The 26023-nt window shown below is 44.4% G+C and overlaps 1 protein-coding gene across 5 annotated transcripts; it reads right to left on the bottom strand.

Moving 5' to 3' along the window:
• Nucleotides 1-804: 804 nt before the first annotated feature.
• Nucleotides 805-25804, bottom strand: TSC22D2 (TSC22 domain family member 2). 5 transcript variants are annotated; one of them, XM_053986012.1, is made up of 4 exons: nucleotides 23602-25802; nucleotides 9880-9951; nucleotides 3214-3265; nucleotides 805-2445 (listed from the first exon to the last, which is right to left on the bottom strand). In XM_053986012.1, the coding sequence occupies exons 1-4, from the start codon at nucleotides 25578-25580 to the stop codon at nucleotides 2227-2229; spliced, it is 2322 nt and encodes a 773-aa protein (XP_053841987.1). In that variant the 5' UTR covers nucleotides 25581-25802; the 3' UTR covers nucleotides 805-2226. The 5 variants fall into 5 exon arrangements, with proteins under 5 accessions (XP_053841987.1, XP_053841990.1, XP_053841991.1 ...); XM_053986016.1 differs by having other exon boundaries at nucleotides 2357-2445; nucleotides 9843-9951; XM_053986015.1 differs by lacking the exon at nucleotides 9880-9951 and having other exon boundaries at nucleotides 23602-25801.
• Nucleotides 25805-26023: the final 219 nt, after the last annotated feature.

The raw sequence follows: 26023 nt of genomic DNA, 5'->3' as shown, positions 1-26023 counted from the left end.
GGTTCAGAAAGTTGTCTCTGTTCTGTTTCACTCAAAAGTGAACTCACAGGTACAGAGTATCCTCCGAAAGGTTTTAATCAACTACTCACCTGAGGGACTCTTGTTCCCAGAAATCCCCAGTTTGTCCCTTTTTTCTTACTTTACCAGCACCATCCTCACTGTACAGCTAGAGTGAACCAGTGATCACACTGCAGAGCAAGCACACATAGCTACTGGAATATTTTGCTTTCTAATCTGCGTGCACTAAAGTCTCCCAGCAGTGCTCACAGCACAGGGTGCAGCAGGCAGAAGACACCAATCCACACCTAATGGAAAGATCATTTTGGTGTTACTTTAGCAAGAACTTTTTACTAAGCACACAACACGGGGTTTGTTTGAACTGTGCTGAACTGATGCTTACCAGGAAGAGGAGATGCTTCTCGGTTCCCGGGACACGGACACTTCTTTGAGATCTGAAGACACCAAAACTTGCAGTTTCCACTGTTTCCTGTTTTACCTTAGACATAAACTGAGCAGAGTTAGACCTGCTCAGGGCTCAGGTACTGAAGCAAGCATCCACAGTAGTGACTCAGCAGGCCCAGATGTTTATTTAGAGTTATATCAGTGCAAACCCAAAGCCCTAAGGCAGCCACTGACAGCATCAGAAGATGCTTCTCCTAGAAGAGAAGAAACCAATCTGTTGCATGAAAAGTGGTAACCCTGGCACTGGTCTGTTACTGCCTCACTGACACTGCATTTCTCCATTTTGTTCAGAAAAGAGCTACTCCATTTAATTGTACTGCAACAACATCTACAGCCAAAAAATTCAACAAAACTGGTTTAATTTCAGAAAATGTGTTAAAATATATATATATATTTGTACATCAATTTGACACACTGCATTAGTTTACACAAATGATGGTCTTTTTTGAAACTGTATTTATGAAATGTACATTTTTAATTTAAATACTCAGTATACACTGCATTTAATCTGCATGTTGCATTTATTAAATACATTAAATCTGCAATGTAACAAAACGTTTTCTGCATACGAAATTCAAAACACCATTTTAAATGAACAAAAGATGGCTCACTTCATTTATTTGTTTTAACAACTAGTGCCTAGCACACTAGCTTAGCTCCACCAACACCAGCTGTTCTTTCTCTTTATTGACATTGTTCACAGACTAGTACATATTACACTAAGAGTGCTGGATAAAAACATGAGGTACGGAAGTGGTTCAAAGATTACAGGTCATGCAGATCATGCGAGACAGCAAAGAAAGTTGTGAATGAGAAAACACTAAATAAAAATACATAAAGAATGTGCATTATAAAATAAAAAAGAAACCAAAACAACGAAACAAAAAACCAACAACCAACTCAATTATACAGCTTTGCTTCTTTGGTTACAAAGTAGGTTGAACAATTTCACAGCTTTTTATTCCCACCCAAAAAACCAAACCAAAAACGAAATGTCAAAAAGCAGAGGAATCATGGCCCCCTTCTCTCTATTAAAAAGTAGAAACAGAAATGAGCAAAGTTTTCTTCATCAAAATAGCCCATCACTTATTTATTATATCACAAGGACTGGTGACTACCTGTACAGATGCACTATGGTCTTCATACTTACACTCTATACAAAATTTACATTCAAGCTGGATCTTTACTACCGTAAATAAATACCAAAGGTCAATTGCCATTAGTGTTAGAAATATGCCAGGATTCTTTGTTCAATTATTGCCTAGACATTTTATCTATTAACGCAATCCCACCTATCATTTTACCCATACAGACGTTTATTAAAAAAAAAAAATTCAAAAGTTCTGTGACATTGTTCATGTACATTATGAAAATAGCAGCCCTGTAATAAATAAAACAAATAAATGAAACTAACGTAGGCAAATGTTACTTATATGAAAAGAACAGTGGCTCTGAAGAGGAATTGCTGCTCCTTACCAGACAGCAAGGCTCAAAGCAACCCGGGAGCAATGGGAACCTCGGAGAGCCACCCAAGCTCTGACAGACCTCCCTCCTGAAGCCCAGGGAAGCGAGCCCAGGCTGCAGGGCCTCCCCTGCGGCCGCCGGCGTGCAGCGAGGAGCGCGGGCACCGCCGGCCCTGCAGCGCTGCAGCCGCAGCCGGGGCAGCTCTGGGAGGGTGATTGTCTAATACTGAAAAGGCCAAACACACGAGAGAAGCAGGCTGCTGGCTCGGGGCCGAGCGCCAGCGGTGGCACGCGGACGGGCTCACGCGGAGGAGACGTTGGGCTGCGGCGGCTGCGACGTGCTGCTGGGGGCGGCCTGTTGGCTTGAGAGCTGGGACAACTGATCGTTGTTGGACAGGGATTTCAACAGTGCATTTTCTCGTTCAAGTAAAGAGTTTCTTTCAACTAATTCTTTTATTTGTTCCTTCAGGACTTCCACTTCTTCTCTCACTGCATACATCAAATGGCTTTTCACTAGATCCTGCAAAGAACAAGTGGACACTTACACCACGGGAAAGAACGAGTTTCCTTCACCCCAGCCCCAGAACTTACTGTTACTGCTTTCACTGCAGTAAGCCCGGGAAAAAAAAACACTCATCACTAAAAATTTATGAATAAATCAGCCTTTGAGCACAAACAACCCAGCCCTTATGTGAAGTGGGCCTGATATGAAAAGCTTTGTCTCCAGCACTCCAGTCACTCCAGTTACGTGGAAGCCAAGGAGAAGAATGACGCCCCAGCTCCTCAGAAGGAAAGCCCCAGCTCTGATGCTGTGACCTGGGGGTATGGGTCTGTGGTACACAGGCCCAGTCACTGAGGTGTGTGAGAACCAAATCAACAAGAAAGTTTTTACATCAGCAGAAGCAAAAATCCAACAGCTCTAACTGAAGCTGAGCAGCGTGTTAAGGATGGCATACCTGACCCTTCAGTAAAACTAGTAATGAACTTAGCTAGAGTAACAGACTGAAACATGCACTCCATTTTCAGCACTCCTTCAAGTTCAATCACCTTGTTCACACCAATTTGTAAGAAAATTAACTGAAAAACATTTCTGGGCCAACAGTAAAAGCAATAATGGTTTGTGGTCATTCACAGATGATACAGAAAATCCTTTTTTCAATTGATGCTCTCAGTCTGACCCACCTGGAGGGATATCACAGCCTCACAGAAACACAATACAGCAGGGAACTTACGTTCAGTAATGAACCACATTAATCCTATTAGAAATAACAACTTATATTTTACTTACCATTGCCTGTTCTATTTTGTTGTCAATGGCAACAACACTTGCACCAGACGCACTGTAAATACAATGAGAAAACTCCGTGAGTGTTGTTGTATCACTCAGGTAAAACTGTGCACCCACAGGACTCCTGGATCATGCTGTCACTGGAAGGCTGAAGCTTCGAGTCAAGAATCCAACATACACTCATAGGGGGGTGTCCCTTGTCCCTCCCACCCCTCACCCCACCCAGCTGCCCAGTACAGTTGTGACTCACAGGAAACACTGTTCCTTCAGTTTATACCTTCTCATACTGGGCTTATGACACCCCTAACCATAAAAATGCATTAGAATATACACTAAATCAACTGCTTTGATTCCTGGCCTTATTTACCAGCTTTCTTCACTGAGGGAAACAAGAATTCATGGGATATTAATTGGATTCTTACCACTTGCATTATTTCTTCCAAAATGCTTTTATAAAGCAATGTAGAAAAAAACCCCAGTTTTAATACTTGTTCTCTGGAGTCACTTGAGTCCACCTTCCAGGTAAGGAGCTCCTGGCTCAGCACTGCCTCTGCAGCCTGTGGCAGCAACCAGCAGGAGGGCAAGACACTCCCAGTGAATTCAGCCTGGATCCTGCCTGACAGCTGACAAACACACCGCCATGGGTCACAGCTAGGGCCGGGCTGGCTCCACAGACACACTGGTGCAGGACGTCCACCAGCACACCTCAGTACGCTGTGAGGATGTTATTTACTGTGCCAACAGGATCCCAGACTGCATCTGAATCCTGCGTGATGGAAATCCAGCCCTAAATAGCCAGGGTCTGTTTCCAAGTCACGCCACAGGCACACAAGCCAGTCCCTCACTCGCAGCTCTGGATCCAGGATTTTGGCAGGCCGGGGGCGTCCTGTTCTCCCACAGACTCTGGTTTCTCCGTTCAGAGAGGAGCTGTGGCTCTCCCCAGGGCACACAGGGCTGCAGCCTGCAGCAGCCAGCTCCCCACGCTGGGGCTCAGGGGTCCCATTTTCCATCCAGCCCCGGCCTGACACAGACGGTTCCTGGGCTGTGACAGCCCCACCAGTGAGAGCTGCTGATAACACTCCCAGCCATGGACACGGCTATCAGCAGAGTGCAGACACGTTTAGTAGGGGAACATGGGGAAAATGCAAGGGTTGCAGTCATGCTGGAAAACTCGCCTCTCTGGAATTGCACAACTCAACAAAACCAAGTGTTAAGAAAGAAAAAATCACTCAAGGCTTTTTACAGAGAGTATGGCAGTGTGCTCAGCAGTACTGGTCACAGATGTGAAACACAGCTCAGCTCCTGAAGAGTGATACTGGTCAGAGAAGTTAATTTTAAGGGCTCCCACAGAAGCGTCAGCACTGGAACTGGGCTTTTACAAGCACAGGACATCAGGTTTGCAGACTGGGGGACCAACAGCCTCTATTTCTATTGAACCGATCTTGAAACCCAAACCAAAAGCACCGAGTACCCATTTCAGAAGAAAATTGTTCCCATCTCTTACTGTCTTCTAAGCCTCTTTCAAACCCTATCTAGGGTAAACCTCCTCAGAATAAAAGCTATTTATAACTCATGCCAAGGGAAGTATGCCTTTCCACGTTGAATTAACATGCATCAGACTCATCTGACACTGTCAGAAGTATCCGTATTCATGAACCACAAAATCCCCAAGACTCCATGTCCTCTCACAGTCCTTCATGGACACCACTCTGCAGGTCAGATGAGGCAGCTCTGAAGAGGTAACAACAAGAGGACAATTAAAGCAAACAGCACACTTGGCAGTGGGATCTACTTCCCCATCTCTGCACCACTGTCGTACAACTTCTGTCAATACCCGTCTAGTCAGACTTGAGATTGGAACTTTGTTCTTCTATCCCTGTTTCAGCTACTTTGTAGTGCAATTATTTAAAACAATAAACCCCACTACATGACTCCAAGTAAAGGCATTCAAGTGATTCCATGAGGAAGACAGGCAGCCTTCCCTCAGCCTCCCAAAGAGCTGTACCTGCAGACTGCAGAGGCACCTCTCCTGCGTGTGCCTTGTGCCCTGAGCTCCCCTCTGCCTCTTTGGTGTAGTTGTCCCTCCCTGCAGTATGACTGGAGTGAGCCAGTCTGCTTTACCACTGCTTTACCACGCACACCCCACACTTGACGTGACACCAGCAGTGCTGAAAGCTCTAAGCAGCTTTATACACGACTTTTGTCATGTTCTTGCTGCCCTCATCCCCAGAGCAGCTGTGCTGAGACTGAGATGCTGACTCTGGGTTCCAGCCCTGCTCCCTGTACACATCCTGGGACCCCTCCCAACTTCAGCAGGCAGAGGCTGGCACCACGCAGACCCCTACTCACCCACCTACCCAGGAGAAGCTCCACACTGACACAGGGTGCCCCAGTTTGCCATCAGGATAAACCAGCTGACTATATTTCATGTCACTTTCTAAAAGCAGATGAGAATTAGATGCTATGGAAGCACAATTCCCACATGATTTTGTTCTTTATTCATCCAACAGTGCTCCCGACACCAAGCAGCTCCTGTGGGACATTCATGAGCAGAGCCCTCCAGTAACAGCTGCTCTCATGGGAAACTCCAAACGGGCTATCAAATCTTAAAATTTTGTGATTTGCTCAAATCCTAAACTCTTGACATCAAATTCCAGTTTGCAAAAAATATTTTATCCCATGGCTGCAGAATGACATTTATAAATACAATCCAGTCCTTATGAAAAGGCCAGGAAGAAACCCAAAATATCTCTTGAACAAGTTTTTTTGGATGACTGAATGGAGAGAGAGTGTGACACATTTTGTGAGTGCACCATCCACTGTAGAGCCAGTGCCTCAACTTGCAAATCCTGGAATTAGAAGAGGAAAGACACCATTTAGCTCTTGTAAAAAAAGACCAATTACTGATTGCTCCAAGAGCTACAGAAGTCTGACAATTATTTCAAAACTGCAAAAAATCCCACATCAAGTACCACAGGGCAGATAAAGGGGTGCATTAGGCACGCAATACTTGTTTTTAACAGCAAATGCCCCATCCCACACGGAGCTTCTGCAGCCCACAAAGTATTCAACAGATACACTGAACAGGGCACACTTCATTTTGACTTGGACCTCCCAGTTAAGGTCATGTCAATGAAGGCTCCACCAAAAAGTTGTTATATTGGTACACCAAGTTCACACTGAAGCCCACAAGGTACACGGCAAGATCTACAGTCAGCAAAAGCATCAAAGATGCCCCAAGCACAGTGTCATTCCCAGAGATGGATGGTAAACCCAATGTTTTCCTACCTTAAACACCAGGTAGACAAAACCCCATTTTGTCAGAGAAATCCTCATTTTGATGATTTAAAAAAATCTCAGTGGCTTTTGCTTTACCTATTAAATTGTCTTTATCTCAAGTGACAATTTCTCTCACTTTTTCCCTCTGGGAGCAGGGGGAGCTGAGCGAGTGGCTGCATGGGGCTTAGTGCCAGCAGGATTAAACCAAGACAGCCCTTTTTGGCACCCAACATGGGCTTGGAAGGATTTGAGGTAAGGACAGATTCGACTGGGATGTTCTAGATTGAATGGATAGCTGTTCCTTCTGTGCAGCTATTGCCTGGAAGCTCCTGTGCTTGCCATGGGCTTGCTTGCCTGAGTCCCTTAGAGCCCATTGCTTGCCAGTGGCCACTCTTTGCTCTCACTGCTGCCACACTGCTCTTATCACTTCACTGCTGTGCCTGGAACACTTGATAAACAGCCACTAACTACCATGTGCCTGGGCTGGCAGGTGCCCAGGGCAGTGCTGCCACACTGGGCAGGCTGGAGCTCCAGCCCTGTGCTCATTTATTCTTTCCCCTCATTGTTTACTCATTTATGAGCCACTGGTTGAGCTATTCAGTCTATCCAGAGAATTATTTTCTATTCTTGAAAGAGTTATGGTCTATTTAATTAGCCTCCATCCCATAAAGAGATTTTATAGTGATAGCATCCCAAGCAATCCAATCAGCTATCCAGCCTGGAAAGAGGATCTGTGTGAGTACTGCAGACTTCCATTATTGTTCTTTGTCAAAGCCATGTGAGAACGTGTGACAACCTGAGGCAGTGAATTTACCACATCAGGAGTTCCCACACACACTTTATGAGTTAATTTATATTGTGAAGGTTTAATGCTTCACACATAAATGCAATGGAAACATAAATCCTACTACTTTAAATTCAAGATTGTCTGTGCTTTAGATTGTCTGGGCGTTAGGCAGACCCACCTAAAGCTGGTATGGCACCTTTACTGTGCAAAGACAACCCAGGCCCAGAAGAGCAATCACCCAGACTCATGTGAATATGCCAAGAAGCCACAATTCCCCTTCTTAAATCACATCATTTGAACAGACCAACACATGAGACTTGTGCCTTCAGCAACACCTATGCAAGCACAATGCATGAAAACATCCCTGCTAATGTGTCAGTAACAACCAGTATCTCCCTAACACTTACTGGTTTGAGTGTCACCAGCACTCTCCTGCCACAGCGTGTTGGTGAAAAATAAAATAGTTTCTATTCACTGGAGTAATTCAGCAATCTCTTGTTCTCTATTGCAGTATCATGTGTCTACCTCTGCTGACTTCAGTAGGTCACCAGAGAAAGCTAGTCATAGGGGAATAATCCATATTTGTTAGAAAAAGTACTAGAATTACACCGAAAGATTTTCTGTTTACACCGAAGTCTCCCAAGTCAAGCTCTTCAGGTTCACAAAGTACTTCTGAAAGAACTGCAAAATGTAATTAAGAGCTCACTGCCAGCAGACTTGTGGTCCTGGTGCTCAGCAGTGTCAACCCCCACATTTTGTGATGGGCAAACAAAGGGATTCTAAGGAAGTCACACAAGCTTATTGTGTTCACAGCAGCAATTTTTCTTTCCCAAACCAGAGCTGGCAAAAAGAAGCCCCACACCATGCTCTTGTTATAGACCCCGCTGTGTCCTGCCCAGCTCCCAGCACCAGCTGCACTGCTCCCTGATGGCCCTGGCGTTCCCTCCACCAGCTTTTCCTGGAAGTTTATAGCTGACAGCTTCAGTCATCCAGCAAAGGAAAGCTGCCTAATGTGACCTTAAAACCCAATAACTGGGGTATAAAAGCAAAACCTGCAAAATCCTGTCAAAGAGTTTGGAATTTGAATGGATTATAAGTTTAAAACATGCACCAATCCCGAAGAATTGCATTCTGTGTTCTCACAAACACTTCTTTTTACCACAAAGAGTTCACTGGCAAAGATGCAAGGTTATTTTAAAGGCAACCGTTTACATTCTTCTACCTGAATTTAATGTTCTATATACCACATTTCCAGTGTTTGCTTCAGGCATTGTACATAAATGTCAGATTTGTGAAGCCTCCATCTTAATAATTCATTATTTGATTTTAGGGTTTTTTGAATTAGCTTTCTCATCTTAAGACTTATTCTGAGGCATGAAAATAGAGAAACAGCTAAAGGCTAGACCACAAAGTGACCTTTTGATCTACAAACCAAATGTGTATTCTAAGCCCTGAAGTTCGTTCCAGTGAAATAACAAAGTCTTTGAAACCTAAATACCAACTCTGTTCCATAAATACAGGGAAGTGGCATCATCCAGAGCTTCAAGCAAAAACATAAATTCATCCAACTTACTGCTGAAAAAGGAAGATGTGCTTTGAAACTGAGCTTAATGCCAGCACCCCAGCAATACAAAATAATTTTTTAAAAAAGAGCAGAACACTTAGCATTACTTATAATCTTCACCACTGTGCAGTATACAAACTGTTGCCAAGCAAACTTTAAAGGATTCAGTTGAGCTGTGCAAGTTGAGAAGCCTTTCAAATCAAATACAGCCAGGACAGTGACAAAATGGTTATCAATACTTCAACAGCCAAACAAAATTCACATTCTACACAGCTTGTTAAGCAGAAGTTTTGACAAGCCATAGCAGCACAAGGCATTAAATCACATCATCACTAGGACTTTGACTTAATGGTGACAAAAAATATCCCTCATAATCATTAAAGCACAGGACAGAAACAGTTTGCAGCTACTGATGAATTAGTAATGCACCTCTCTCAAGTCCTATCTATGCCAGATAAGACTCTGTTGCACTTCACTGCAGTTTCTCATCATGAGTTCAATGCTAACTTTGGAGATTTACTTTGTCCTTGTCACTGTTCACCTATGTTCCCCATCCAGCTTTACTTGAGCACAATGAAAGTAAGCCAGAAAGGTTTTTCTCCTGGTTTAAAGATATAAATATCTTAACTTTGCCAAAATTGTGCTTAAACCTAATATTTTCACGATGTGTTTTCTGATACAGGACTCAATGCCAAAATGTTTCCTCTTTTGGAAAGGGAAACTGTAAATATTTTGGCAAAGGTCACTGAGAAGGTGACTAGCATTAAACTCTGAGCTTACACATCATGTATGATACATGCATAATGGAAGGAGGAAGAAAAAAAGTCATGTCATATTTTAGAGTTTAGTTCCATGTTTCAGAACAAACACTTCACTTCCATGACTGCTTCCACCTCTTCAAACTGCAGAAGCCCAATATGGAGTTCTGAACACAGGCAGCAGTTGTGTGCAAACAAAAACAATGAGAAACTTGCATAGAGCAAAGCAGTTCATGCATACCTCAGCATGTATGCATTCCATACTCAAGCATCCATACCTATCCCAGGTGGTCTTTGACTCGTGTAACTTGTTGAAATGGAACGCTTGGTAGAATGCAGTTGATGGATTCCTATGAGATCCAAGAATCAGACAGAGACATTGAAAATGTGTACGTAATAAAAATACCATCTCTCTTAATTCAACCTGCATTACAAAGCAAATTAGCTGTCCAGACAGGTTAAACTAATGGTTGAAAGGCCCTACTGTTTCTATGGGTTTGCATTAAGGACACAAGGATCCAAAACAAAATAGTAATTCTCCAGCCCTATGGATTTTCAGGCTATATCAAGCTGCTCCTGTACAAAGATGAGACTGTAAGGCCAACGGTGAGACATCTCCTGTCCTACTGGCAACACTGTATAGTTTAGCTGACCACCACCCTAATGCCAAACATACCTAAGCCCAAGAGACACCTTTCCCATTTTTGGTATGTCCCAGACTACCTCTGCACACAGTACCCAGTGTTTCCATCCTACTTAACCCCCTGCTTTATATTCAAAACAGATGATTCCTTCAAGGGGACCTGGAAGTCAGAGTTCAATATGCCACATTCAAACTACGACAGATCAAGTTACAACTGAAAAACAAATCCAGCTAGAAATGAAAAATGGAATGTCAACTACCTTTGTAAGCACCTCTCAGACACTTTCCCCCTTGCCCTTCCCGAGGTGCAACCCAGGCTGATGGAGGCCCTGGGCCATGCACTCACCAGAGTGCTCTGACAGCCACAAGCCCAGAGCACAGTACCCTTGCTGAAAACTGCACACTGCGGCCACACTCCAGTGCCAGAGCCCCGAGGCAGCCTGACCCTTCAGCCTCAGCCGCACCACGGCAGCTACACTGACAGTGTCATTAGAAAATTTTACTTCTCAAAGTCCCATCTAACGTTTGTTGTAAACTAGATACTGGACAAAGCACACAGTTCTCTGCTGCCAGTGGCTGCAGCAGCATTATACTGAAGCTTAGAAACTCCCTTCTTCAAACTGCTCATCCTCATGTGGGCAGAGCTATGCCAGCCCTAGAGACAAATGCAACAGCCTTGCTGAAAGATCTTCAGAAATGCAAGCATGAGTTCAAATTCCTTTTAGAATCAGTTTTAAAATGAGAAGTTTATAACACATTGGAAGCACTGGTATCAATCCCTTCTCTAAGTTTATGGCAGGAATATTTCTAAAAACAACTGTCTTCAAGTTACTTAATTATTTCAACTAAAGTACAATTACTGCATAATAAAAATCACATAAAATAAAACAACATCACAGAAGCAGCACCATAAGAAAACACTATCAGAAGTAATTCAATTCTCATGGCAGGTGTATACCAAAAGTCTTGGAAGGATAGTGGTACTTGTGTATCAGCAATGATCAGGAAGTGTCTGAGTTTAAAGTGTCTGTCACTCCTTTTCCCACCTTCAGCACTGTACCCTTCAAAAAAAAAAAAAATCGATGCGAGTCTGGAATTTAGCTTAAAACCTGTAACAGAAGCTGCTTGATCGAAACTGATAAACACCATCTCCTATCTTGGTAACATCCACATTTTCCTAAGAAGCACCGCACACAACTCAACAAATAATTACAGGAAGAGCAACACAATAGCTAAAGGACATTTGTGTAATAGGACTTCACATGTGGAAAACAATTGGCATCTGCAGATCAAGAGAGCACTCCTTTGCTGAAAGCAAGGCCCAGGCCCGGGCTCTTCTTTCTAATGCAGCTGTCAGGAGCATGTACAGTCCCTTCCTCGGAATGAGGCTGTAAATAGAAAGTCATTTAACTTCCAAGATAAATTTACTTGTAGCATATAAAGCTGTGTTGCTACTATTAGGTATAAAAAGTGGTTTATAACCACACAGCATCTCTTCCATATAGTCTATTTTTATACTGATACCCTCTATGCTCTGCATTTTTGTACTGTTCTTAAGCAAGCATCTGAAAAGATATGGAAAAATTGTCCTTATTAGATTCTCATTTGTAAACCCCTACTGTTAAAATTGCTTTTGCATTACTTCAGACAAGAGAATCTTTTCTACTCCACAGCTATATATTTTAAAAAATAATTAATGGGGGTGTGTGTACCTAAACAGGAAAAGCAAATCCACAGAGGCATCATGAATGATGTCTCACATGCAGATCTGAACTAATATGACTGAGTTTCAGACTGCTGAGGCATCTAGTTTAACCATAAGAAACAGTGAAAGGTTAGAGAACGACTAAAATGCCTTTCTGTTTGCAGAAACAACTGAGAAAACAGTTTACAGGAGCAGTAAAACCTAGCCTGCTGCTGCTGTGCCACAGCTGGAGCCCCACAAGTCCTCCTGACACTGCCCTAAGTGAATGCAGGGACAGCCTGGACCAGAAAAGCCGATTGCCTATGTCTCCTCCCTGGCAGACTGCCAGGTCTGAGGTCAGGACTCAGTCCCAGTCCTTGGCAGATTGATACAGAGGAACTGAGAGCCACACAGGACAGGAATGTCCCAGAAGCTGATCCAGAGAAAGAGCAACCACCTTCCACAGAAGGTACTCCAGAACTTCTCTTCCTCCATCTCTGGGGAGAGAGACCAGGTACCCCCAAGGGTACACGGGCTGAATTTCATTCCCAGCTTAGTACACTTCAACATTCAAAGTGTATCTCAAGTGGCCAAAAATGCCTCTATGTCTCTCTAAACAAGCCCTACAATACATATTGTATTTATGTCCTTTAAAAGCTCATGAATGCCAATATTCACAACTCACTCCCCGCTCTTGTTTTTCAGAACAGTTTTCATGCAACAGAAAATCTGATCCAAATTTGAAGAACTTACTCAGTTCTCTGAATGCCCAGGACATCAAGCCGTCCCTTTAAATGGGAAGCCTAGACCTCGTCCCAAATCTCACGTCACAGCTGGAAGTGTATCCTCCTGCTGCCATTCATCAGGACAATATGCCAAATACAAACTTCATCCTTGAAGGCTCTGTTTGCTAGAAACCATGCCTGCGAAAGCTGGCAAATCATCAAGTATGGAGATAAATGCCTTTTGGTTCAAGCAATGATATTGCCTTTGGACTGGGTATCAGCCCGACAGACAGCGGTTGCCGCACAGATGCCTTTTTACCAGCTACTTCCTTTGAAAGAAATAGTAACATCATTGTTCATGAACAAGCTTCAGTCTTCAAGCTACTGACCAACCTCAGCAAGTGAGGGCAACAACAAGAAGAACACACGTATAATAGCACTTTTTTCCCCAAATAAAAAATTAATACCACCTCAGACAGTTCTCTCTCAACTTCACTGAATTATTTTCTTTAGGTTTGAGAACAGGAATGATGCCAAACATTCAAAAGGTCTAACCACCTGTCTTTGAAGAACATGAGAGCAACAGGTCAGACAATCCATGCTCAATACCTCTAAGGAAAACCAAAGAAGAACAGAAGCACATATTCACTACCCAGACAGCAGCAAGCACACATGGGTGACCTCTACAGAAGCTCACTTCAGCCATAATTCCTTCTGAGAACAATTAACAGGTCTCATATAGAAAGACACAGGACATGTGGTCATGTCATAAAATGAGTTGAGCTTTTAACCCCACCTTGCATGACACTTTTGTTGGCAACAGCTTGGCTCATAAAAAGCGAGCCCACCATTGGCAACTACTCTGTGCATGTGGCTCTCCAAGGGTTCAGTGGAAGGATCATTCTCAGGGCTCTCCCAAGGTCTCCAAGTGTGTCATGGGATACTTTAATCCATTACTTGGGCAGTGGAGTACAGACTATCTCTACACCACAGATGATCTGCAACCACTCCGGACAGCAGGAACAGAATTCAGGAAAATCCTGCCCAATTGGAGCAATGGTCTGAAATAAAAAGGGTTCAATTCAATAAGGATAAGGGGGAAGCAGTAAGCTCTGGTAGCAATAATCAGCTGCACAAGTACAAAACATGAGTAGCTGACTGCAATTCCACAGAAAAGAATCTAAACAGAATTTTAAAAATACAAGTCTTGCAAGGGTGTCAAACCTCTACACAAGAGGTAGAGAGTAACTGAAATGTTGCTTTATTCAGCCTGAGCCCTTAGCTTCACTTTCATGGTTTGGACACCAGCTCTCCAGAAGGATTTATGCCTACCTATTCTCATAACCCTGATCCTAGAAGTAAGGTCATTAATCATGAAGTAATACATCGGTAGGATGGGGAAGTCAATAGCAATCTTCCAGTTCCCATCCTGTGCACAGGATATAGGAGTTAGGCATTTTGCCCCAGAAAAGTGTTCTTCGGTCGTATTTATCAAAGGAAGCACACTAGTGGAACTTTGTGCATCTGTGTTACTGCTACAGAGCCAGAACTGAATCAAGCACTTGGCCAAAGAAGTGTTTCAAAGTTACCCTGAAGAGGGAATCAGCAAACAAACATATTCAGCCTTTTCTAACACCAGAATTACTACTGAATAGGTAAGAGACCCAATAGTAAGGTAAGGATGCAGTCTGAGCTCAAGAGAACTGTCACCATACATGGATGTGTTTGTGTACTAAAGGACAACAAATTAATCCCTCCTTAATGCCTGCAGTTTATAAAAGACTGGATGTACTTTTAGCCAGAAGTATTTCAAACCCAAGGTAGTTTTCAGTTCTGTGTCTCAGTGCTCCCCCCAAAAACCCTGTTTACTGAGGTGCTGACTATGACCTGCAACGGGCACTGATTACAGCTGCTCTCAAAATTACAGCACTTGGCAGGGTTCATCTGAGATCTGGATGAGGGATTTGATGATCACTTGATCACAGTTTATCAAGAAACTTGCAGCATAGTTTATGGCATTATGAGATGATGTTTATACCAGTAACAGAATTCCTTCTCCTTTTAAAATATGTTTCACTTTATTTTTAGCACCTTCTATTTAAAGCACCTGCAACTTTGAATTGGCTTTCTTTCATAAGACTCAATCTACAGAACAGTAACTGGAGCACAAAGCTTTACAGGAGAAAACTGACAGGGACTAAATATGGGGGAGACAATGCAAAATTAAGGAAAATAACATCTCAAGCTCTGAAGTGAGGTGTTTAATTGCATATTCTGTTCGTGCAGTTCCTTAAAGCCATTATACTTGCTATACACACCCTAGAAGACCAGCAAGAATTCAAAGCTTTAACACTCAGTTTTAGGTGTGTTCTAGCTACAGATAAGAGGAAAGGCTGACTCAATGACCAAGCCACATGACAGTTTTTGGGTCAGTGGCTCTCAAACACCACAAGGGATTTAAAGGGGTTTCATAGGCTACTACAAAACAAAAATATTGTAACAGCATAGAGAAAACACACTGCAGGGAACTGATCTTCACTGGATAAACCCAAAGCAGCAGCCCATACTTCTGCACCTTGCTCTCAAAAGATGATTTTGGCAAATAACTTCCTGCAGTGATCAGAAGTCTCTAAGGAGGACGACATGCAGACAACTGTCTCAAATACACAGAGTATGAAGTCTGGCAGAGGCGTGTAACTGATCACTTGCCTGCTCTGTTGAAACATTGGCATCAATCTTCCCCTGCTCTGAGTGGGCTTGAGTATTTAAAAACAACACTAGGAATATTTTCCAACCTCTACCAAGGCTATTATTTGTTCTATGTAATTATGTGATTTTAATAAATAATAAAAAAAAAATAAATGTTTCACTATTACCTGTACTGCATCATAACTATACACTAATTATGAAGAAGCTTTGCTGAAGAGTTTAAATAGTGAATTCCAGTATGACTATTTAATACTAATTATAGAAAGAATACAACAGTCTTCTAAGATTCTTCTTATTCCTGATTTCAACAGCTCAACTATTCCTGCAGCTCAACGCTGGAGTCCAGTTCTCTTGGGTCGCACAGATTGGTCCCCAAGGCTCAGGAGTGCTGCACACAACTATAATCATAGCAGCTTTATGGTTTCCAGGATCCAGTGACGACCCTTTCCATCCTCAGGCTGCCTTCCCACTTCCCGAAGCCAGGCTCGGTGCACTCCTGTCCCAGCCAGGAGCTCTCCTGCTCCTCCTGTCCCAGCCAGCACTGCCGCAGACGCGGTAATTAACACACCACCTGCTAATGAAGCACGGCTCTTCTGTGAAGGCTGTCAGTCAGGCTGAACTTTAATTACATCATCTTACAAACTGTGTGAGGATTAATCTGAGAGCTTCTGTTAAATCAAAACATGTAACAAGTGTAAGATTTTTTGTACTAATGATTTCTCTTCTCACTCGATATAATCAACCTTCAGTTCTTAGAGGGAGGATACAGAACAAACAAAGTAGTTCACATGATGCACAGCTTGGCAAAAAAAATCTACAGCAGATCACATTTTCAGAGAGAAACTTATAGATTACAAGCTGATAATAGCAATGCAGAAAGTCTGCCTGATCTAGTCAGGGATTCTTGCCTCTATCAAGTAGCTTTCAAGAAAAGCCATAGAAAAACCCACCAATATTACCCACATTTGAATGAACTGAGACAAGTCAAAAAAAAAAAAACAAAACAAAACTAAACAAAGTGTTATTGAAAATAACACCCATGGTCTCTACAAACACCTTGAACTCCATTTCACATGGACTGGAGCCCTTCAGCATCTACTAATATCTGCCAAAGAATATCACTATGCCATCATACTCTCCTGCAAATTATCCTGTTGAAGAGAGCAAGCTCTGGGTGCTTGTACCAGCAGACCCTGATACGCTGGTATAAAGGAGGGAGCAAAGTAATAAATTCAGCATTTCTGAAATAAAAAGATCCACATTTGCTAGTATCACATTATAGATCTAAAAATCTGCAAAACCCCTCAAAAGTACTGACTTTTATACAACATGGCTGGTAAAGAAAAGGCATGTCTGAACATGTTATTGAAGATGATCAGGCTCCTGCTGCCTGTGATGCCCACAAAACCTGATTTTCTCAAACACAGTGATGAAGGGAAAGCTGCCTGTGATTTCTGGTGAAAGTGGCCCTGCATAGTGGAACGGGGCTTGAATACCCATCATCAAATAAAACTGCACTAAAATGAGATTTTTTTTTTTTGTCCCACTAAGTTGCAGTGATAACGCTTTCAGCTATTTCAGTCATCTATAAATACAAATGGCTCCTGTTTTTTTGACAACAAAATATATCAGTATCTGTGGGGAAAAAGAGTGGATAAAACAGCTTCAAGCAGACTCAGACAAATCCCACCTGTCCTACTCATGTGATAACGGTCAGGAATGCATGTATGAGCAAACGTTTCAAATTACACACTTGGCTTTAAAAAAAGATATTAAATCCTAGGCCATGTATGGCATGCTTTTTTACATAGTATATTATAAATCTGTCTGCCTTCCCACACCACTTACAAAGTCTCCACCACTCAAGTTTCAGGCCAGCCTGTGCTGTCAGTGAGTGCCCATCACTTGGTTTACAGAAAAAGTATTTTTAAAAATGCATTTGTTGGGTTGTCAAGGTAATTACAGGCCTTGCACCCACCAAAGTGTGTTCTACATAGGAGACATTCCCAGGAGCTCTCATCCCCACCCCTACAAAAATAGGGGTAACTTGATGGGAGAAAAGGGAAGGGCTGGAAGATGGGAGAAGCAAGAAGGGCTTTTTAACCTTCATTTCTGACCACCCCATCCTCTGTTGGATATTAAATCTGCTTGAGATGGATGCAAAAGCTTCACTGAGAGCAGTATCTCATCTCCTATCTAATCTACACTCCTGCCCTGCAAGCTCACACACCTGGCACACTCGTCCCCTCCCAGACAAAGGGGTCAGGACTCTGCCCTCCCTGCAGAGGGGGTGAATGCTCTCCTGGGCTGCACAGGGCAAAGTCCAGCAGCTGGAGGGAGGGGATCCCTCCCCTCCCCTCAGCACTGCTGAGGCCACACCTGCAGGGCTGTGCCCAGATCCCCACTCCAGTGTAGAACCTTTAGTGTGTACCAGACAAACCCGGCAGCTGCCAGTGCGACTGACAGCTGACACCTCTCCAGGGCACTAATTAATATTTCTACCTTCTCTCTGCACAGACAAAAGCACTCAAGCAGGCTGTCACAATCCAAATGCATCCTTCACAGCTTCAAAGGGAGAACAGATATACACACTCTTGGACTCATTTTGCTTTGCTTGACAAAGAAAATTAAGACAAGCATATAGCTGTCCTTCATGTGGCCAAATAATTCACCTGCCCTGCCTGAGTGAAAATAGACTATCCCATAAGGCAAAGATTTCCTGGCACTTCATACACATTCATATTTATGAAGTGTGAAGTTTAAAGACGGAATAATTTTCAAGAGCAATGAAACTACAACCTTACTCTGCACTTCAAGTGACCTCTTATGTCTGGAGAATCTTCTCAGAAGACTGTGGCTTTAGCAGTTACTATAAATACTTCTATCTTTATACTTTGTCAAATATAGGAATAAAAGCAGACACCTGTGCCTGACAATCTAGATTTACTGAACAGAACCATCCAGAGGTACTTTAGCAGGAGGAGTCTCACAGAAGTTTCTTAAGGAATCGCTGCTGACACATAAAGCACAAATAAGGTTTGCACTTCTCCTGAGCAACAGAAGCTGCTAATTGCCAGCTTTTAAGCAGGAAAACTAATATACAGCCTCAACATGCAACAGGCTGATAACTCAAATATCCAGTACAGTAACAGGGAGAAATTCCTCTTTACTATAGTGTCACCTGAAGTCATAAAAATTAACAGCAGCTCCTGTAAAAATGCAGCCCTGGAGAACTTTCAGCCCTTCTGGTGTCTGAGAGCAGTTTGGTAGTCCTGCCTTTTCAAAACATCCAAATACTTCAATGTTCAGCTTTTAACAAGAAGTTTAAAATAGCTTCCATAAAACATATGCTGTTATTTCTGTCATACAGACAGCACTCAGAAATCAGCTACGGAACATCTGTATAGGAGATGAGGCAAAAACTAACCTCCAGCAGCTGAGCAGAACACTCAGGAGTCTGAGGTACAGGGAACCTCTCCTGTCAGGGCTGGTCACTACAGTCTTTGAAACAATCTGAACAGTATCACTGTGAATTTCTTTCAACTGCTTCCCCATTTCCTCCTTTTAATAACTCTCTCATCTGAAACACTTGTACCTCATTAATTTTAAGAATATATTGACTCCTCCTTAACAAAGGCATTTGAATGTTTAAACTGGGAAACAGTACTGTCAAACAAGTAACCAGTTTTGTTTAGTTTTCTTGCACCACTCCAAAACTGACTGCACAGCATGACAGGCTTTCTACCACGCAGAAACCCATGCAGTGCTGCAGTTACCTTTGGTAATTTTTGTTATAGAAAGTACAGCAAGCAGTGAACACAACCAACTGGAGTTTCTTTGCATTAACCACCGTTTGCTGCGTGAGCTGCAGAGGCCACCCCAGAAGTCCCAGCTCAGTTTTTGAACTGTCCGTCAAATCGAAGGCTCTCCAGGCTCTGGAGCGTGTCTGTCCAGGCTTCATTCCCACCTGCTTCCACACACACTCACAAACACAGGCCTTCAGCAGGAGAGCTGAGAACAAGTCTGCAGCTGTAGGAGAGCTCAAACCTCTATGAAGTTTATGAGCAAGGTGAAGAAAGGTGTAAGATTAAGAACTAATGCAATTCAAGTATCATGTACTTGCGAGAAAACTTACTTTTTTCTTTAGGAGTACAATAAAATATGCATCTAGGGCAATACTTAAGTGATCCCATGCCCAGTTTTGTCCTTGTATGATGAACATGGCCTCAACAGCACAGCTCTCCCAGCAGTTAGTGCTCCATACAAATACATGCTTTAGCTGAGCCTGCAGCCACGCTGCGGAGAGCCCTGCACAATCGGGTTCTCAGCAGCTCGGCTGCCATAGCTGACAGCTCACAATTGCAGCCATTCATTAGTGTTCCTGGAATACAGCCGGAACAGTTCAAGCCGGTCAGTTATCTCTGGAAAATGATCTGTACTCTGCTCCTTTTCCAACAGCCCTAGTAATATTTTGCCCCAAAAGTCTGCCAAGCATGTAGGAGGTTTGAACAAGCTTTCTCAGTAACATTCTTTTAACAGAAGCCACATATTTCTTTTCCCCCAAGAGCCAAAATAAAGTTATTAAGCCAGATGAAATATTCTGCTTGTCAATTACAAATTTGTGTATACATGGGCATAAGGGCAAGCAGAGAACCTGACACACACTGATACCAAAATCCTCTCAGGTGCTCTAACTGCCCTCCCTTCAAAATAATTAGTACTAGTGCTGAAGTCCAACAAAAGAAGAGTCAGAGCAATTCTGAGATCTAGTTCTAATGATGTTTTTACACAATTAGTATTTTTCAGGCTCCCTGTTTGAGGCAGCAATAACCACATCTGCCTGAGTACCAGTACTAGTTCTTCCATCCTTTAATACTGCTACAGTTTATTTTATTTGCAGCCACATTTAAAGAGGAGAATGTGTTATGCTGTAAATATTTCATAACTTTCACACAACAATTTTTTCTTTTAAAGAGCTTAGCAATTTGGACACATCAACTGAAATACTGGCTATGCTTTTCAAGGAAGGTGTGACACACCAAAGGCTTTTTCTTTTTCATTCTTTTGGACTACCTATCTACCCTTTCTTCCCCCCAGACAAGATTTTCCAATTAATTGATTCTTCATTATTCATCTGGTCAATGCAAGAAACCACAGGTTTTTATAGACTACTGTCAAAAGTGTACTGGGCTATGGGAACAGGAAATTAAAAGTCTTTGGGCAATGGCTTGGAAGAAAGCAATCTGTAAACATAGTTCTCTTTATATATCAGGGTAGATCACCTCCACCCCTAATAACCTTAGATGCTGTTTGATTTAAAACAGCAGACTAAGATAGAAGTAATAAAAAAAAATCAGAAATACATGAACTTACCAATTTTTTACATCATGTTTACTGTATTATCGACATACTGCTTTCAAAGAATTTCCATCTTAACTATTTTATCTTTAAAACAGTTCCTCTTCAGATTCAGAATGGTGACTTTCCAGGTAAATCCAGGGTATTGAGAGCTATACACTGCTCCTTGATGAGTCACTGTTTTAGAAGATGACTATAGGAGAATGATCTACACAAGTCTGTGAAGCTTCAAGTACGTGCAAATATTGAAGTATAACTGAAGGTGCCAGAAGAACAGTAGATACCTGCCTCCACACTGAGCCCTCTTTCTGGGAACGTTACACATTAATATCACGAAAGACAAAGAGAAAAATGCTTTCCACAGATTTATAGCTTCTATGACCACCAAGTAACCTCTCTGAACTGAGCTGTGCTCTAACTTCCTGGACCTGCCAGCACAAACCATGACTCATGATGTATCAGCTCCCTTTGTGCTTTAATAGCTTTATCAGTGTCAACCCCCAGCCTATTAATGACACTTGAAGGTCTTCATTAACTATTTCACCACCGATTCCAGTAGATAAGGCAGCCGGGCAAAGCCCATGGGAGCGGCAGCACAATTTAAATGGCTGGAGAGAGGAAAAAAGCAGAAGCAAGAATAGAACAGCAGACAAGCAGGAGACAGTTTTACAATAAAGCCTTCTGAGAGAGTAAAGCAAATTAAAACCAAGAGGTAAAAGAGCCTTAACAAGCTGCTAGGTTTTCATTCTCACCTTTCTCTGTCTGAAGCCAGTGGAAGTCAGGCTACTGTTTGAGGAGAACAAAGAATAAACTTTGATCTACTGTCTCTGTATCTAATTCCTACGTTATATATGAGGTCTAGGCCCGTTTAAGGTGAGCTTTCATGGCTCACCAGAATCACCTTCCCAGCTGGTAAAGACTCTCACACCACACCTGTGCTCCTGGCTTTCTGACAAGCCAGCACACGGCACAGTTTTATCACCCAGTGCAGAAGCTGACAAACGACACATAGGCACTCCTTCACTGATAACCACACACTCGTTTCTCTACTGAACACCACAGCACGGCCTGCCAAAAAGAGTACACTGCATTCAGAGCCCATTTCCATTTCTTACTCATAGTTCTCAAGGCAAAGTGTCTGAAAGAGTCTCTTTAGACATTACCATGTAAAGCACCACTCCAAGATGACAAGTTCAAGGACTAAACTAGAAAATTAAATTTAAAAATCAGTGTTCTGGTAAGAGCACCAAGAACTGACCCACTGGAGTGCCACACAAAGTTAGATGCCCCTAATTTGAATAAGCAGGATAAGTTTTTCTCTGTCTTTACATAGAAGTTATTAACTTGTCACAGATAATAATGCTCATTACCACAATTTATATTAAGTATTAGAAGCTATGGAAAACAAATGCAAAATGCATTCCTTTCTTTCTGATTCCTGACTCAACAGAATGATTAAACACCAGACAAATCGTCTTCTCAAAAAACACTGAGCTATGAAAAGAACCCATCAGCTTGAAATCAAACCTTACTTACACAAGGCAGTTTGTTAGCCAGATTAGCAATCCTCTTAAGGTAGGCAAACTGTGAGTAAATTTTAAACTTTTAGTCAGTCCTTTACCACTTTAACCAAAACCAGCACAGGTTTCCAAACCATGGCTTTTCCTTGCAGAAAAGCACAGCAGTTACTTTCTCAGACACAGCGTCAGCCAATGCTCCAGCGAGCACAGGCCTGTATTAAACCTGTAGCCTGAACTCTCCAAACATCCACTTCGAGGTGCTCTCCCCATCCACTGCACCCCAGCTCCACAGACACAGCTGCTTCACTGAAACATGCTCAAAGCAACACTGACTGTATTATCTTAATGTCTGGTGCTGTCTCAAGGTGAGGGAAGACTTACAGAGAAATTCACCACAAGACCTGCACATGATGGCCTAATGCCTGTTTTTAAAAACAAATAACACATATGTATTCCCTTCCTCCAAACTGCAACAATTCTGACAGAAAATGTTGGGACTTAAATTCAGTGTTCAAACACTGCTTGATGCTTCTTTCCCTCAAAGAAGTCAATCAAGTGGTTTGGCCTTCAGAGCAGTCTGAGGTGTCCATGGGAACAGCAGCCACATACCCACTCCCTCTCTCAAGCCCTCTCAGGAGTCTGCTCACACCACACCCCCCTGTTACAAGTCATAGTTCCAAATTACTTTCCAATTAAAAAAAACTTCACTGTAAGGTTGTACTGCCCACCGTGTACACATCTTTGCCCAAGTAGTGTCTCTTTTTTCAATACAAAGGACCATTCTCTGCCGAGCTTTCCCTGCATACCGATTTGCACACAAATCCACATCCAAGTACAAGTACTTTCCTTACTAACTGACACTATAAACTGTTAACTCCATAGCAGGGTAAAAATCAAGAATCTGGGTTAAAAGCCCTGAGACAGCACCACACAGATTTAACACTGCAATACAGTGTCATTTTAACCCAGCTGTCATTGAAGTGCTTTATAATGCATTCAGAAAAAAAGGAGAGAACAGCCCTTCTCACATCCTGAGCCACTGGCTACAAAAAGACAGCTTTCAGTCTTCTGATTTTGAAGAGGTAATATTATTCGTGCAATAAGCAGCTCTAAGGATACTTTGTACCCCATTTTGTGAGAATAGTAATCGCACTCACACCCTGCAAAAAACAAGTACAGTTCACTACTGGCCTAAGTACTCTGCTATGGTTTGCACTCTTAAAAATATAGTCCAGGTGAACCTCAGCATGACTTTCTGAAAATACAAATTTACAAAAAAGACTTGGCAATAACTTGAAAGTTGACTTTTTTCCCCCCTAAAAAAACAGGGGTTTTATATGGCATTATAAAATAATTCATACCTGTCTTCATCACCATCAACAGGAATGGATATGCCAAAAACAGAGCTGGCAAGACTGTTCATTGGAGTACTTGCAGGTAACTGAAGAGGATTTGCTAGAGTGTCTGGAATGGGAGGCTTCACAAGAGGTTTATTTTCAGCTATAAGAGAAAGTGGTGGCTGAGGTAGGGGTTCCGATTTTCTTCTAGTATCATCAATCTGGCCTACTAAGGACTGGGCCTGGGTCTGAAACTGTCCGAGGCTTGCCTGAGGCAGACTGGCAGGTGCGTTGGGCGCACCTTGCATCATCGAGTGTCCGACGTGCTGGGACTGGACCGCGCCAGTGCTTCTGCTGACAGGAGGGTGGCTCGTCAGCTGGGACTGGACCAGCGTAGCAGGGACGTTTGGCATCGCAGCAGAAGCGGTGGTGGACGCACTAGGCACACCTGTACCAGGCACAACCGCAGGCACGCTCTGAACTCCAGGGACCACAGCATGGGGCGCACCGGCCACTCCCGACACTTGACTGCTTCCCCCCATTGGATGCTGAGTCACAGATTTCTGTGGCACAACCCCCGTGTGTCCGAGGCCTGGCTGCACCACAGCTCCTGGCTGCGGGAGGGCAGGCTGACTGGCTTGTGCCTGGCCGCTCTGCAACAAGCCCGATCCCTGTCCGACTGCTTCGCTGGGCTGCGCTGACACCCCCATCGCTGGCGCTCCCACAGGCGAGGGGTTCTGGCCCGTCACCTGCCCCACAGGAAGGCTGGAGGCCACAGTACTTGGAGCAGAGCTTGTAGTAGCCTGCTGAATAGCTCCTTGAGACTGCATAATTGTCATGTGCTGCATGTATTCAGCCTGCCCAGGAGGCTGCGCCGGCAGTAGATGCACCGGTGGAATCTGGGACTGAGAATAAGCAAATTGTTGAGGCTGAGTCACTGGTATGTTTGCCTGCTGCACCTGCTGCTGGGCCACAGGAATGCCTGTCTGCCCTACTGTCACATTTGGAGGTGCCATGCCTTTCCCGTTGGGTCCAGCCTGTGAAACACCCTGTGGATTTACCTGTGGCTGTGGTTGCTGCAGCACTATCATTTGCTGACTTGCTCCCGAAGCCCCAGAAAACACAGGCTGAGCAGTACTCTGAGGCACGGCCCCACCTACGGGCTGTTGCGGCTGCTGCTGTTGCCCAATGACAAAACTAGGTTGCTGTAGAGAGGACTGGTTCATTTTCTCTGTCTGAAGCAGCTGTGACACAGCAGCCAGGGAGCTGTCAGCTATAGAATCGGGGCCATGGGCTGACGCTGGCACGGCCGAGATCACAACAGAACCTCCTGTGGCACCGAGGCCACTGTCCCTCTCTTGAGCAGCCTGTTCGAAGGTGCTGCTGTGCCTAATGCAATCTCCAGTCCTGCCCAGAACACCACCACCATCTGAGTCCCGGTCATAGTACTCCATACACGTCCATCGGCCTCGCCTGTAGGGCTCCCCAGTACCGTGGTCCAGCTTGATCACCCTGAAGCGTGAGCTGCATGCAGCAGCCGCCGTCTGAGACACGGCCCCAGGGGCAGCGGGTGCAGAAGGCCCTGTGGAGGACAGGGCAGCCTGAGCACTGCTGCCTCCCCCCACAGCAGTGCCAGGGGCAACAGCTGGCAGGGGCACAGCCGAACTTTTGGGCACAGCCCCCCCGTTGGGGCCTGCAGCCACCCCAGCAGCAGCCACAGCCAGCTGCCCGTCCAAAAGGAGATTGGGAGAGACGCTGCTGGGAGTTTCGGCCTCGCCCACGTTGTTGAGAGTCTCTTCGGAGGAGCTCCGCTCGCAGACGTCCTCAGGGCCGTAGTCGGTGGCTCGGGAAACATCAAAGATTTCAGAAGACACGTCCTCAGTGCGGGACTCATCCGGGTCATCCAGGCTCTCGGTGTCCTCGGTGATGCTGCTGGCCACCTGCGCCGTGGTCACGCTGGTGATCTGGAAGCAGCTCTTCTTCTTGGCCGGCATCTTGGACATGTTTCCTCCGCAGGAAGGGGCTCGGCCGGCCGTGGCGAGGCGAGCGGGGCGCTGGGGCGGGCTGTCACGGCGTGCCGGCCGGGCCCCCGGCGCTACCGTACATCCTCCGGCGGCTTCCTGCGGCGGGCGGGGGGCGGCGGGGCTCCTCCTCTTCCTCCCTATCCGCAGCCCTCTTCCCGCGGCCGGGCCTCCTTCTCCTCCCTGCCGCCGCTCCGAGCGCCCCGCAGCAGCGGGCCCGCGGCCCGCCCCGCGCGAGGGGCCCCGCGCTGGCCGGGCGAGGCCCGGGCGGCCCCGTGTCCCACCCCCCCCGCTGTCTCCGCGCTCTACCTGGAGACCAGCGCCAGGCGCATCCTGCTCGCAACCGGCCCGCGGGCTCGCCCCACGGGCAAACCCCCGCCGCGGGCGGGGTGCCGGCGCCGCGGCGGCCCGGGGAGCGGCGCTCA

Source organism: Vidua macroura, chromosome 10 (assembly GCF_024509145.1).
Source record: "Vidua macroura isolate BioBank_ID:100142 chromosome 10, ASM2450914v1, whole genome shotgun sequence".
Classification (NCBI taxonomy): Eukaryota; Metazoa; Chordata; class Aves; order Passeriformes; family Viduidae; genus Vidua; species Vidua macroura.
The sequence above is the reverse complement of the archived record's forward strand: the minus strand, read 5'-3'. Positions and strand labels throughout refer to the sequence as shown.

Coding starts and splice junctions, on each gene's coding strand:
- TSC22D2 (XM_053986012.1), bottom strand. CDS start 25,580: ATGTCCAAGATGCCGGCCAAGAAGAAGAGCTGCTTCCAGATCACCAGC. Junction 3,266..9,879: donor TCAAAGACCACCTGGGATAG/GTATGGATGCTT, acceptor TTGTATTTACAG/TGCGTCTGGTGCAAGTGTTG. Junction 2,446..3,213: donor ACAAAATAGAACAGGCAATG/GTAAGTAAAATA, acceptor TGTTCTTTGCAG/GATCTAGTGAAAAGCCATTT.